Source organism: Dendrobates tinctorius, unplaced genomic scaffold (genome assembly GCF_039654945.1).
Source record: "Dendrobates tinctorius isolate UK_male_01 unplaced genomic scaffold, ASM3965494v1 ptg000063l, whole genome shotgun sequence".
In the NCBI taxonomy this organism is placed as follows: Eukaryota; Metazoa; Chordata; class Amphibia; order Anura; family Dendrobatidae; genus Dendrobates; species Dendrobates tinctorius.
The window spans coordinates 30,357,319-30,372,924 of NW_027361731.1; the positions used below are offsets into that span (position 1 = coordinate 30,357,319).

The window sequence follows — 15,606 nt, forward strand, 5'->3', positions numbered from 1 at the left end:
CTGCCCCCTATGTACAAGAATATAACTACTATAATACTGCCCCTACGTACAAGAATATAACTACTATAATACTGCCCCCTATGTACAAGAATATATCTACTATAATACTGCCCCTATGTACAAGAATATAACTACTATAATACTGCCCCCTATGTACAAGAATATAACTACTATAACACTGCCTCCAATGTACAAGAATATAACTACTATAATACTGTCCCCTATGTACAAGAATATAACTACTATAATACTGCCCCTATGTACAAGAATATAACTACTATAATACTGCCCAGTAGTTACAAGAATATAACTACTATAATACTGCCCCCTATGTACAAGAATATATCTACTATAATACTGCCCTCTATGTACAAGAATATAACTACTATAACACTGCCTCCAATGTACAAGAATATAACTACTATAATACTGTCCCATATGTACAAGAATATAACTACTATAATACTGCCCCTATGTACAAGAATATAACTACTATAATACTGCCCAGTAGTTACAAGAATATAACTACTATAATACTGCCCCCTATGTACAAGAATATATCTACTATAATACTGCCCTCTATGTACAAGAATATAACTACTATAATACTGCCCCCTATGTACAAGAATATATCTACTATAATACTGCCCCCGATGTACAAGAATATAACTACTATAATACTGCCCCTACGTACAAGAATATAACTACTATAATACTGCCCCCTATGTACAAGAATATAACTACTATAATACTGCCCCTATGTACAAGAATATAACTACTATAATACTGCCCCCTATGTACAAGAATATAACTACTATAATACTGCCCTCTATGTACAAGAATATAACTACTATAATACTGCCCCCTATGTACAGGAATATAACTACTATAATACTGCTCCCTATGTACAAGAATATAACTACTATAATACTGCCCCTACGTACAAGAATATAACTACTATAATACTGTCCCCTATGTACAAGAATATATCTACTATAATACTGCCCCCGATGTACAAGAATATAACTACTATAATACTGCCCCCTATGTACAAGAATATAACTACTATAATACTGCCCCTATGTACAAGAATATAACTACTATAATACTGCCCCTATGTACAAGAATATAACTACTATAATACTGCCCCTACGTACAAGAATATAACTACTATAATACTGCCCCCTATGTACAAGAATATAACTACTATAATACTGCCCCTACGTACAAGAATATAACTACTATAATACTGCCCCCTATGTACAAGAATATATCTACTATAATACTGCCCCTATGTACAAGAATATAACTACTATAATACTGCCCCCTATGTACAAGAATATAACTACTATAACACTGCCTCCAATGTACAAGAATATAACTACTATAATACTGTCCCCTATGTACAAGAATATAACTACTATAATACTGCCCCTATGTACAAGAATATAACTACTATAATACTGCCCAGTAGTTACAAGAATATAACTACTATAATACTGCCCCCTATGTACAAGAATATATCTACTATAATACTGCCCTCTATGTACAAGAATATAACTACTATAACACTGCCTCCAATGTACAAGAATATAACTACTATAATACTGTCCCCTATGTACAAGAATATAACTACTATAATACTGCCCCTATGTACAAGAATATAACTACTATAATACTGCCCAGTAGTTACAAGAATATAACTACTATAATACTGCCCCCTATGTACAAGAATATAACTACTATAATACTGCCCTCTATGTACAAGAATATAACTACTATAATACTGCCCCCTATGTACAGGAATATAACTACTATAATACTGCTCCCTATGTACAAGAATATAACTACTATAATACTGCCCCTACGTACAAGAATATAACTACTATAATACTGTCCCCTATGTACAAGAATATAACTACTATAATACTGCCCCTACGTACAAGAATATAACTACTATAATACTGCCCCCTATGTACAAGAATATAACTACTATAATACTGCCCCTACGTACAAGAATATAACTACTATAATACTGCCCCTTATGTACAAGAATATATCTACTATAATACTGCCCCTATGTACAAGAATATAACTACTATAATACTGCCCCCTATGTACAAGAATATAACTACTATAATACTGCCTCCAATGTGCAAGAATATAACTACTATAATACTGTCCCCTATGTACAAGAATATAACTACTATAATACTGCCCCTATGTACAAGAATATAACTACTATAATACTGCCCCTATGTACAAGAATATAACTACTATAATACTGCCCCCTATGTACAAGAATATAACTACTATAATACTGCCCTCTATGTACAAGAATATACTGTAACTACTATAATACTGCCCCTATGTACAAGAATATAACTACTATAATACTGCTCCCTATGTACAAGAATATAACTACTATAATACTGCTCCTATATACAAGAATATAACTACTATAATACTGCCCCCTATGTACAAGAATATAACTACTATAATACTGCCCCCTATGTACAAGAATATAACTACTATAATACTGCTCCTATATACAAGAATATAACTACTATAATACTGCTCCTATATACAAGAATATAACTACTATAATACTTCCCCCTATGTACAAGAATTTAACTACTATAATACTGCCCTCTATGTACAAGAATATACTGTAACTACTATAATACTGCCCCTATGTACAAGAATATAACTACTATAATACTGCCCCCTATGTACAAGAATATATCTACTATAATACTGCCCCTATGTACAAGAATATAACTACTATAATACTGCCCCCTATGTACAAGAATATAACTACTATAATACTGCCTCCAATGTACAAGAATATAACTACTATAATACTGTCCCCTATGTACAAGAATATAACTACTATAATACTGCCCCTATGTACAAGAATATAACTACTATAATACTGCCCCTATGTACAAGAATATAACTACTATAATACTGCCCCCTATGTACAAGAATATAACTACTATAATACTGCCCTCTATGTACAAGAATATACTGTAACTACTATAATACTGCCCCTATGTACAAGAATATAAATACTATAATACTGCTCCCTATGTACAAGAATATAACTACTATAATACTGCTCCTATATACAAGAATATAACTACTATAATACTGCCCCTATGTACAAGAATATAACTACTATAATACTGCCCCTATGTACAAGAATATAACTACTATAATACTGCCCCCTATGTACAAGAATATAACTACTATAATACTGCTCAATATGTACAAGAATATAACTACTATAATACTGCTCCCTATGTACAAGAATATAACTACTATAATACTGCCCCTATGTACAAGAATATAACTACTATAATACTGCCCTCTATGTACAAGAATATACTGTAACTACTATAATACTGCCCCTACGTACAAGAATATAACTACTATAATACTGCCCCCTATGTACATGAATATAACTACTATAATACTGCCCCTATGTACAAGAATATAACTACTATAATACTGCCCCTACGTACAAGAATATAACTACTATAATACTGCCCCCTATGTACAAGAATATAACTACTATAATACTGACCCTACGTACAAGAATATAACTACTATAATACTGCCCCCTATGTACAAGAATATAACTACTATAATACTGCCCCTATGTACAAGAATATAACTACTATAATACTGCCCCTATGTACAAGAATATAACTACTACAATACTGCCCCTACGTACAAGAATATAACTACTATAATACTGCCCCCTATGTACAAGAATATAACTACTATAATACTGCCCCTACGTACAAGAATATAACTACTATAATACTGCCCCCTATGTACAAGAATATATCTACTATAATACTGCCCCTATGTACAAGAATATAACTACTATAATACTGCCCCCTATGTACAAGAATATAATTACTATAACACTGCCTCCAATGTACAAGAATATAACTACTATAATACTGTCCCCTATGTACAAGAATATAACTACTATAATACTGCCCCTATGTACAAGAATATAACTACTATAATACTGCCCAGTAGTTACAAGAATATAACTACTATAATACTGCCCCCTATGTACAAGAATATAACTACTATAATACTGCCCTCTATGTACAAGAATATAACTACTATAATACTGCCCCCTATGTACAGGAATATAACTACTATAATACTGATCCCTATGTACAAGAATATAACTACTATAATACTGCCCCTACGTACAAGAATATAACTACTATAATACTGTCCCCTATGTACAAGAATATAACTACTATAATACTGCCCCTACGTACAAGAATATAACTACTATAATACTGCCCCCTATGTACAAGAATATAAGTACTATAATACTGCCCCTATGTACAAGAATATAACTACTATAATACTGCCCCCTATGTACAAGAATATATCTACTATAATACTGCCTCTATGTACAAGAATATAACTACTATAATACTGCCTCCAATGTACAAGAATATAACTACTAAAATACTGTCCCCTATGTACAAGAATATAACTACTATAATACTGCCCCTATGTACAAGAATATAACTACTATAATACTGCCCCTATGTACAAGAATATAACTACTATAATACTGCCCCCTATGTTCAAGAATATAACTACTATAATACTGCCCTCTATGTACAAGAATATACTGTAACTACTATAATACTGCCCCTATGTACAAGAATATAACTACTATAATACTGCTCCCTATGTACAAGAATATAACTACTATAATACTGCTCCTATATACAAGAATATAACTACTATAATACTGCCCCCTATGTACAAGAATATATCTACTATAATACTGCCCCTATGTACAAGAATATAACTACTATAATACTGCCCCCTATGTACAAGAATATAACTACTATAATACTGCCTACAATGTACAAGAATATAACTACTATAATATTGCCTACAATGTACAAGAATATAACTACTATAATACTGCCCCTATGTACAAGAATATAACTACTATAATACTACCCCCTATGTACAAGAATATAACTACTATAATACTACCCCCTATGTACAAGAATATAACTACTATAATATTGCTCCTATGTACAAGAATATAACTACTATAATACTGCCCCCTATGTACAAGAATATCACTACTATAATACTGCCCCTATGTACAAGAATATAACTACTATAATACTGCCCCCTATGTACAAGAATATAACTACTATAATACTGCCCTCTATGTACAAGAATATACTGTAACTACTATAATACTGCCCCTATGTACAAGAATATAACTACTATAATACTGCTCCCTATGTACAAGAATATAACTACTATAATACTGCCCCTATGTACAAGAATATACTGTAACTACTATAATACTGCCCCTATGTACAAGAATATAACTACTATAATACTGCCCCCTATGTACAAGAATATAACTACTATAATACTGCCCTCTATGTACAAGAATATACTGTAACTACTATAATACTGCCCCTATGTACAAGAATATAACTACTATAATACTGCTCCCTATGTACAAGAATATATCTACTATAATACTGCTCCTATATACAAGAATATAACTACTATAATACTGCCCCTATGTACAAGAATATAACTACTATAATACTGCCCCTATGTACAAGAATATAACTACTATAATACTGCCCCTACGTACAAGAATATAACTACTATAATACTGCCCCCTATGTACAAGAATATATCTACTATAATACTGCCTCTATGTACAAGAATATAACTACTATAATACTGCCTCCAATGTACAAGAATATAACTACTAAAATACTGTCCCCTATGTACAAGAATATAACTACTATAATACTGCCCCTATGTACAAGAATATAACTACTATAATACTGCCCCTATGTACAAGAATATAACTACTATAATACTGCCCCCTATGTTCAAGAATATAACTACTATAATACTGCCCTCTATGTACAAGAATATACTGTAACTACTATAATACTGCCCCTATGTACAAGAATATAACTACTATAATACTGCTCCCTATGTACAAGAATATAACTACTATAATACTGCTCCTATATACAAGAATATAACTACTATAATACTGCCCCCTATGTACAAGAATATATCTACTATAATACTGCCCCTATGTACAAGAATATAACTACTATAATACTGCCCCCTATGTACAAGAATATAACTACTATAATATTGCCTACAATGTACAAGAATATAACTACTATAATACTGCCCCTATGTACAAGAATATAACTACTATAATACTACCCCCTATGTACAAGAATATAACTACTATAATACTACCCCCTATGTACAAGAATATAACTACTATAATATTGCTCCTATGTACAAGAATATAACTACTATAATACTGCCCCCTATGTACAAGAATATCACTACTATAATACTGCCCCTATGTACAAGAATATAACTACTATAATACTGCCCCCTATGTACAAGAATATAACTACTATAATACTGCCCTCTATGTACAAGAATATACTGTAACTACTATAATACTGCCCCTATGTACAAGAATATAACTACTATAATACTGCTCCCTATGTACAAGAATATAACTACTATAATACTGCCCCTATGTACAAGAATATACTGTAACTACTATAATACTGCCCCTATGTACAAGAATATAACTACTATAATACTGCCCCCTATGTACAAGAATATAACTACTATAATACTGCCCTCTATGTACAAGAATATACTGTAACTACTATAATACTGCCCCTATGTACAAGAATATAACTACTATAATACTGCTCCCTATGTACAAGAATATATCTACTATAATACTGCTCCTATATACAAGAATATAACTACTATAATACTGCCCCTATGTACAAGAATATAACTACTATAATACTGCTCCCTATGTACAAGAATATATCTACTATAATACTGCTCCTATATACAAGAATATAACTACTATAATACTGCTCCTATGTACAAGAATATAACTACTATAATACTGCCCCTATGTACAAGAATATAACTACTATAATACTGCCCCTATGTACAAGAATATATCTACTATAATACTGCCCCTATGTACAAGAATAAAACTACTATAATACTGCTCCATAAGTGATATAATACCGTCTGCTATGCCCGGATCTAGTTATCTTGTGTTATTCGCACCTTGTGTTTCTCAGAGAGATTATTACAGGTACATCTCCTTCCTGGTTCCCTGAACACGATGATCGGACACTCGGAGAGGATCCTCTGCACCTGCGGGAATGGATCTCTCCCCATCTCTTACACCTTAACACTTAATGAAGTGACCATCGATCAGAGGACGGTATCAGAGGAGAGAGAAGCCACCTTCAATGTCACCATCTTTGATGAGACGAGACTGGGACCTTATAAATGTAAAGCCAACAACAGCCTGAAGTATTCGCTATACAGTGACGAGTTCTCCTTTATACTGCAAGGTAAGAAATTGCCTTATTTTAAAAGTTCCGCCCTTAAAGAGGATTTGTTACAATTGAATTCATTTACCCGGTGTAATTACCGCTGTTCTCCTGAGCCCGGCGCTGTTTTTCTTTTGTTTCGGCTCCTCTGCGTTTATGAGACATGGCCTCCTCTTCACTGTACATTAATCTGGTCTTCATACCAATGTGGGCGTGGTCATCAGCTGTCCTTAGTGCGTGTGTTCTTTGTGACCACGCCCCATTGCCAAAAAAAGGACTAGATTTCTACATAGGGAAATGGGGACAATATATCAGGAACAGAGAGTGACAGGAAAAAAAGAAAAACTGTGCCAGATTCAGGAAAACGGCGGCATTTACTCCAGAAATAAGAAATACGGTTGTCAACAATCGTCATCCTGCAACTGTGGTGCAGTGTAAGGGGTGTTAAAAGAGTTGTATTCAATGCCAGCTCTGACCCTGACCATTGCAGCAGCCCCCTAAAGATAATGTGGAGAACTCCCAGCTCTTCATGCAGGAGCTCCATAAACTCTCTACAGAGGATATGGATAACCATAATCTGCCCATGGAAGATGTGGACAACCATTAACTACCCATAGAGGATATCGAGAACTATAACCTGCCCATGGAAGATGTGGACAACCATAATCTCCCCATGAATGATATGGAGAACCATAATCTCCCCATGGAAGATGTGGACAACCATTAACTCTCCATAGAAAATGTGGATAAACATAATCTCCTCATGGAGGATATGAACAACCTTAATCTCCTCATGGAGAATGTGGAAAACCATATTGTCCCCATGGAGGATGTGGACAACCATAAACTCTCCACAGAGGATGTGGAAAACCATAAACTCCCCATAGAGGATGTGGACAACCATAATATCATCATGGAAGATGTATTTGGACAACCATAATCTCCTCATGCAGCTTTTGGACAACCATAATCTTCTCATGGAGAATGTGGACAACCATTATCTTCTTGTGGAGGATGTGGACAACCAAAATCTCACCACAAATGTTTTGGACAACCATAATCTGGATTATGTTCTGGCAGCATTCAGTCTTTTTGGGTCGCAGTCTATCAGTCTGGCACATCTAGAATTGGTGATCTTTGCTAGATCCTCCTTGTAGCAGCGCCACATCTGTCAGAATGTGAAGGCATCTCCTGAGTACAGTGCTCTCTTCAAGTTACCACAGATTGCCTCATGGGTTCTGGGCTGGGCCGTTCCAAAACCTCCATCTTTTTCTGGAGAATTCTTTTTGTTGGTGATTTGGAGGTCACTTAGGGTTGTTTGTCAGGCTGAAAGGTTAAATTCCTCTTCATCTTCAGGTGAAGGTCTTAATATAAAATTGTCTCTTTGTTCTGTTCATAATTCCCTTCCCCTTGTCTAAAGCCCCAGTTCCAGCTGCAAAAAAACAGTCCCACAGAACAATGCTGTCCCCACCATGCCTCACTGTGGGGATGATTATCTTCTGGTGATGCGTAGTGTCAGATTTTCACCTTTTGGAATTATGGCTACAAAGTTCCCCCTCGCTTTCATCAGACCGAACACGTTTCCTGCTTCTGACCCATGTGATGGAGGTTTTAGCAGAAAATCACTAGGCCTGGTATCACGGGGCTACTGCGACAGTGTGGAGCCAGAAGACCTCAGCGTCTGATTGCTCCTACTTCGGTGCTGAGAAGCATTTCTCCTTCATTTTAATGGTGTTTATTTCTTCCTGGCAGAACAATGGTTAATCGGCTATGTTGAAAAATCTTTGCGCTCACAGCTGAGCTCAGTTAGCCACTCCTTTCTCCTTTATAATCTGGCCTCTGTTGCAAATCCTTGTCAGATCTAGTATTTGCTGCATGGCTAACGGAGGGAGACGTGGTCATATGAGGAGAGTTGGAGGAGTTATCAGTGACTGTTGCTTGGTTTGTATGTGTGGTAATTCCCTATCCTTCTCTATTTTGGTTTATTCTCTACCTTCACACCTCAGTGCATTCCTCTGTTATTTGTGAGTTAATAAATTGTATGCCTGGAGTTTTCTGTTAACCCTTGTTTGTGTTGCCTTGTTTGTCGGGTTGGTGTACTACGGTGCACAGTAGCTCCCCTCTTCCCTGGGTGGGGGAAGAGAACAGATGGAGGGCTAACTCAGGAGATAAGGCAAGGATGGAGGCCCCAGCATCTTCACTTTCAGAAGTATCCCGGGAAATAGGGCGAGCTAGGGAGAACCCTAGTGTTAGGAACAGGGAAGGAGCCCCTAGTCACCCGGCAGTTGTGTCGTGACACCTGGATGTTTGTATCTGAAAGAAAAGGCTTCTGTGTTGCCCCTGACCCCTCAGACCGGAAATATGAAGAATATGGGAGATTGTGGTCACATGCAGGACATATCTAGGACTGGCAAGAAATTCCTGCAGCTCCTTTAATGTTGCTGTCAGGACCAACTTCTCTTTTCACCAATTTTGAATGAACATCCAGTTGTTGATAATGTCACTGTAGTGCCAGATTTCAGCCCCTTCTTGATGATGTCTTCACAGTGTCCATGGAAGATCTAATACCTGGAAATGTATTTGACCCTTCTCTTGACTGATAACTTTCCACAGTGAGATCCTTTGCTGTGTTGTCAGCTGATTACACCTGATTACAAACCAGAAAATGTCAGGAAAATTCTCCTAGAACAACGGCACTTTCTCTAGGGTTAATCAGAATCGCCATAAATGACAGCGGCCAAGCACTGACTACTATGTAACATGAGGGGAAATGTGATCGTCTGATGCTGGACACAACCCCAATAATAAGAGGGTATGAACACTTATGCAAGTATTGTGGTTTTCAGTTTATTACGCAATGGATTTGTACTGACATTAAAGGTGGGGGTGGGGGTAGTTCTTATTGGTAGAATTATTTTACATGACAAAAACCTTGTACTTCTCTAGGGGAGTGAAGACTTTTTATATCCACCATATACTAAATTATCTATTATATGAAAGTATATTCATGGATTTTTATTTTTTGCTCCTGTATTAATAGTCGAACCATCATTGAAACTGAAAACATTTTCAATGTAAATTTGCTGAATATCAGTAATAAAAATGAGACTTTGCTTTTGAATTGTGGGTGAATAGAAAAGTAGTAAAAAAAATTGATGAAATTGTTCTGGATACGAATAATGCTTCCCCTAGAAAAGGTTGACAATAATATGACCATAGGGACATGTGAAATGGAGCATCCTGTAATTAGCGTCACGGGTGTGTACAGACTTGTAATCAGTCAGATGCTTATTTACAGGATGAAAAGTAGTCAGTGTGCTGTTTGTTATCATGGTGTGCAACACTGAACATGGAGCACAGGAAGCTGAGGATAGAGTTGTATCAGGAAGATAGAAAATTATGACAAGGGACCATGCATTTCTGAACTGGGAGTGCAGTGAATATTTCATTTCTGCCTTTTTCATTTTTATCCTGTGTTCAACTATAGTTTGAGCCTTTTATACTACTGGATCAATAACACATTTCTTTTAAGAAGATATTATCAGAGCTGACAATGCAATGAACAATGAAGAGCTGATTCAAGGCTTTGTAATGTGACACAGCTAACCTCAGCTGGTATGGAGGGGCTGACAATCCAGAATAATACCTGCTTTTCCGAAAAACGTTTTTTTTTGCCTTTTGTCGCCGATTTTGTGAAACCAGTAAATTTTACTTTTCTCTGTATGGGTTAATATTTGTGCGGTGAGCTGATGTTTTCATCACTACTTCCGTGTACGTACAACGATTAGATTGCTGCTTATTACATTTTTTAGAGATGTCAGCTGACCAAAAAATAACTATTTCAAAGTTCTTTTCTCTATCCGATGTTTACTGATTGGATTAATTAATTTCATATTCAAATAGATTGGACTTTTATGTATGCGGCGATACCAAACATGTTTATTTTTTTCCCTCTTTCATTTTTAACGTGGAAAGTGGTGATTTGAATATTTCTATTTTTTCATTTTAGTTTTAAAACCTTTTTTATATTATTTTTTTAGTCCCCTTTAGAGACATGAACCTGCTACGATCGTCTGATTAAAAGTGATCGGACTACAGTGAATATGTGGAAAAAACATGCGCTGTTGTGAACTCTCTTAATCTGACTTTTGAGGCAAGGCTCCCTCTGGTGGATACTGCTGGTAGTGGAGCTGGTCAACATGATGTTAATCCAACAGCTGCAGAGTATGAGTGGAGGAGTGGGGGTAGTGACTGGGAGTACATAAGCGAGCAAGATTCTCTCTGTGGCTGCCGGTGATACTCCTTTCTCTGCTTAGTGAGGATATCTGTCTCCTGCCTGACTGATCCTGCATTTTCCAGCTAAGTGTCATTTGCTAACTCCTTTGCATCTGATTTTGCCTTACTGTCAGGGGTCAGCTTGCTCCCCCAGGGGCTTCTGGCTCCTGCCCTGTATTTTTGTATCTTGTGTTTGTTTGCTCAGTCCCCTGCTGTAACAGCCTGTTGCTAGCCGCCAGTTCACACCTGAGTGCTGATATAGTGGGGGCGAGGTTGTGCAAACCTCAGTATTTTTTGTACATCAGTCATGTTTCAATTTTTTAGGGTTTTTGCGTGACTGCAGACAGTGCCTTTTCTGTCCTGTCCTATCTAGTTAGTGTGGGCCCCATCATTTGCTCAGTCTATTTTCTGTCTGTGTCTATGCTTCATCTTGTCTCACCGACAATATGTTTGGGGGCTGTCTATTCCTTTGGGGATCTGCTCCGGGGCAGTTTAGATTTCACCTTTCTGTCTTTAGGCTTAGTTAGTTCTCCGGCTGTGATGAAGCGTCTAGGGCAGCGTAGGAACGCTCCACGGCTACTGCTAGCTGTGTTGTTAAGACGAGGGGTCTGCAATCCGCTGAGCGACCAACCTCTCTGGTCTTCTGGTGGCATAGCCTATTGCGCTCTCTTCCTCGGTGACCCATTCATAACAATGCGCTATATAGAAAAATGTATATATCGTAGCAAAGGTAACTCAGAGTTTATAAATTAGCATGGGGTCCATAGATTAAATAAATAATAGAGGGGATTTTAGAGACTTATGAGGAATTATATGGGGGGTAGGTGGAGACATAGAAGCAAAGGTGGGGTGAATGGAATATACAGTTCTTATGATAGGACTGAATCGCAATGCATAGAACTATTAATGATAATATTAACATTGCTTATATAATAATGAATTATGTGAAAAAGGTTGTCCACATGCTGCCTGAGAAGGTTTCAGTTTTCCACATGCTCCATACAGAGCTTTTTTTTATTTTTTTAAACATGCAGAATACACATAATATAAATGAGTATAATGTCACATAGAATCATAGAATCATAGAATCATAGAATCACAGAATCGTAGAGTTGGAAGGGACCTCCTGGGCTATCTGGTCCAACCCCCTGCTCAAAGCAGGATTCGCTAATGGGATGATTTAGCGAATCCTGCTTTGAGCAGGGGGTTGGACCAGATGGCCCAGGAGGTCCCTTCCAACTCTACGATTCTATGATTCTATGATTCTATGATTCTATGTGACATTATACTCATTTATATTATGTGTATTCTGCATGTTTAAAAAAATAAAAAAAGCTCTGTATGGAGCATGTGGAAAACTGAAACCTTCTCAGGCAGCATGTGGACAACCTTTTTCACCCCAGGAAGGATGTGGACAACTGTAACCTCCCCAGGGAGGATGTGGACAACCGTAATCTCCCCAGGGAGGATGTGGACAACCGTAATCTCCCCAGGGAGGATATGGACAACCTTAATTTCCCCAGAGAGCATGTGAACAACCTTAATTTCACCAGGGAGGTTTGTGGATAACCATAATTTCACCAGAAAGGATATGAACAAACAATCTCCACAGGGAGGATGTGGACAACCATAATCTCCCCAGGGATAAAGTGGACAATGAGAATCTCCCCACGGAGGATGTCTACAACTTTAATCTGTCCAAAGAGTATGTGAACAACTATAATCTCCCCACGAAAAATGTAGACAATCGTTACCTCCCAAGAGAGGAAGTGGACTACCCTAATCTCGTCAGGGAGGATGTGAACAACAGTTATCTCTCCAGGGAGAATGTGGACAATGAGAATCTCCCCATGGAGGATGTCTACAACTTTAATCTTCCCAAAGAGGATGTGGACAACCATAATTTCCGCAGGGAGTATGTGAAGAACCATAATCTCCCCACGGAGGACGTAGACAACCATAAACTCTCTACAGAGGAAGTGGACATCAATAAATTCCCCATTTAGGATGTGCACAACCATAATTTCCCCAGGGAGGATGTAGACAACCATAATTTCCCCAGAGAGGATGTGGACAACCTTAATTTCACTGGGGAGTTTTGTGGACAACCATAATTTTGCCAGAGAGGATGTGAATAAACATCATCTCTGCTGGGAGGATGTGGACAACCATAATCACCCCAAAGAGGATGTGGACAATGAGAATCTCCTCACTGAGGATGTCTATAACTTTTATCTCTCCAAAGAGTATGTGGACAACTATAATCTCCCCAGGAAGGATGTAGACAATCGTAACCTCCCAAGGGAGGAAGTTGACCACCGTAATCTCCTCAGGGAGGATGTGGACAACCGTTATCTCTCCAGGGAGAATGTGGACAATGAGAATCTCCCCACAGAGGATGTCTACAACTTTAATCTGTCAAAAGAGTATGTGAACAACTATAACAACAATAATCTCCCCACAAAGGATGTAGACAATCGTAACCTCCCTCCCAAGAGAGGAAGTGGACTACCGCAATCGCCTCAGAGAGGATGTGAACAACCGTTATGTTTCAGGGAGAATGTGGACAATGAGAATCTCCCCATGAGGTTGTCTACAACTTTAATCTTCCCAAAGAGGATGTGGACAACCATAATTTCCACAGGGAGTATGTGAAGAACCATGATCTCCCAGCAGAGGATGTAGACAACCATAAACTCTCTACAGAGGATGTGGACAACAATGAATTTCCCATTTAGGATGTGGACAACCATAATTTCCCCATGGAGGATGTGGACAACCATAATCTTCCCATAAAGGATGTAGACAACCTTCATTTCCCCAGGGAGAATGTGGATAACATTAAGTTCCCCAGTGAGGATGTGGACAACCATAATTTCCCCAGAGAGAATGTGAACAAACATAATTTCCTCAGGGAGGATGTGGACAACCATAATCTCCCCAAAGAGGATGTGGACAATGAGAATCTCCCCACTGAGGATGGCTATAACTTTAATCCCAACAAATCGTCTGTGGACAGCTACAATTTCACCAGGGAGATGTTGCAGAACCATACTCTCCCCATAGAGGATATTGACAACCAAAAACTCTCTACAGAGGATGTGGACAACAATAAACTCCCTATTTAGGATGTGGACAACCATACTTTTTCCATGGAGGGTGTGGACAACCGAAATCTTGCCATAGAAAATGTGGACAACCTTATTTCCCCAGGGAGGATGTGGACAAATGTAACCTCCAGAGTGAGCATGTGGAAAACCTTAATCTCCCCAGGGAGGATGTGGAAAACTGTAACCTAACCTTGGAGGATGTGGACAACCTTAATTTCCTCAGAGATAATGTGCACAACGAAAATCTCCCCGAGAAGGATGTCTACATTAATCTCACAAAAGAAGATGTGGCCAACCCTAATCTCCCATGGAGGATGTGGACAACCATAATACCCACAGGGAGGATGTGAAGAACCATAGAATCATAGAATCATAGAATCATAGAATCGTAGAGTTGGAAGGGACCTCCTGGGCCATCTGGTCCAACCCCCTGCTCAAAGCAGGATTCGCTAAATCATCCCAGTCAGATGTCTGTCCAGCCTCTGTTTGAAGACTTCCATTGAAGGAGAACTCACCACTTCTCGTGGCAGCCTGTTCCACTCATTGATCACTCTAACTGTCAAAAAGTTTTTTCTAATATCTAATCTGTGTCTCTTCCCATTCAGTTTCATCCCATTGCTTCTAGTCTTTCCTTGTGCAAATGAGAATAAAGTTGATCCTTCTACAATGTGACAGCCCTTTAGATATTTGTAGACAGCTATTAAGTCTCCTCTCAGTCTTCTCTTTTGCAAACTAAACATTCCCAAATCCTGCAACCTTTCCTCATAAGACAGGGTTTG

At 37.6% G+C, this 15,606-nt stretch overlaps 2 protein-coding genes across 3 annotated transcripts in view; one reads left to right on the forward strand and one right to left on the reverse strand.

Moving 5' to 3' along the window:
* Positions 1–15,606, reverse strand: part of LOC141094072 (allergin-1-like) — a 92,114-nt gene that overhangs the window by 60,252 nt on the left and 16,256 nt on the right. The window lies entirely within an intron of this gene.
* The window catches only part of LOC141094071 (allergin-1-like), an 87,659-nt gene that overhangs the window by 24,587 nt on the left and 47,466 nt on the right, over positions 1–15,606 (forward strand). For both annotated transcript variants that reach the window (XM_073579784.1, XM_073579785.1), the window contains exon 3: positions 7,185–7,463. In XM_073579784.1, the coding sequence (XP_073435885.1) occupies positions 7,185–7,463 (279 nt within the window). The remainder of the gene's footprint in view (positions 1–7,184; positions 7,464–15,606) is intronic.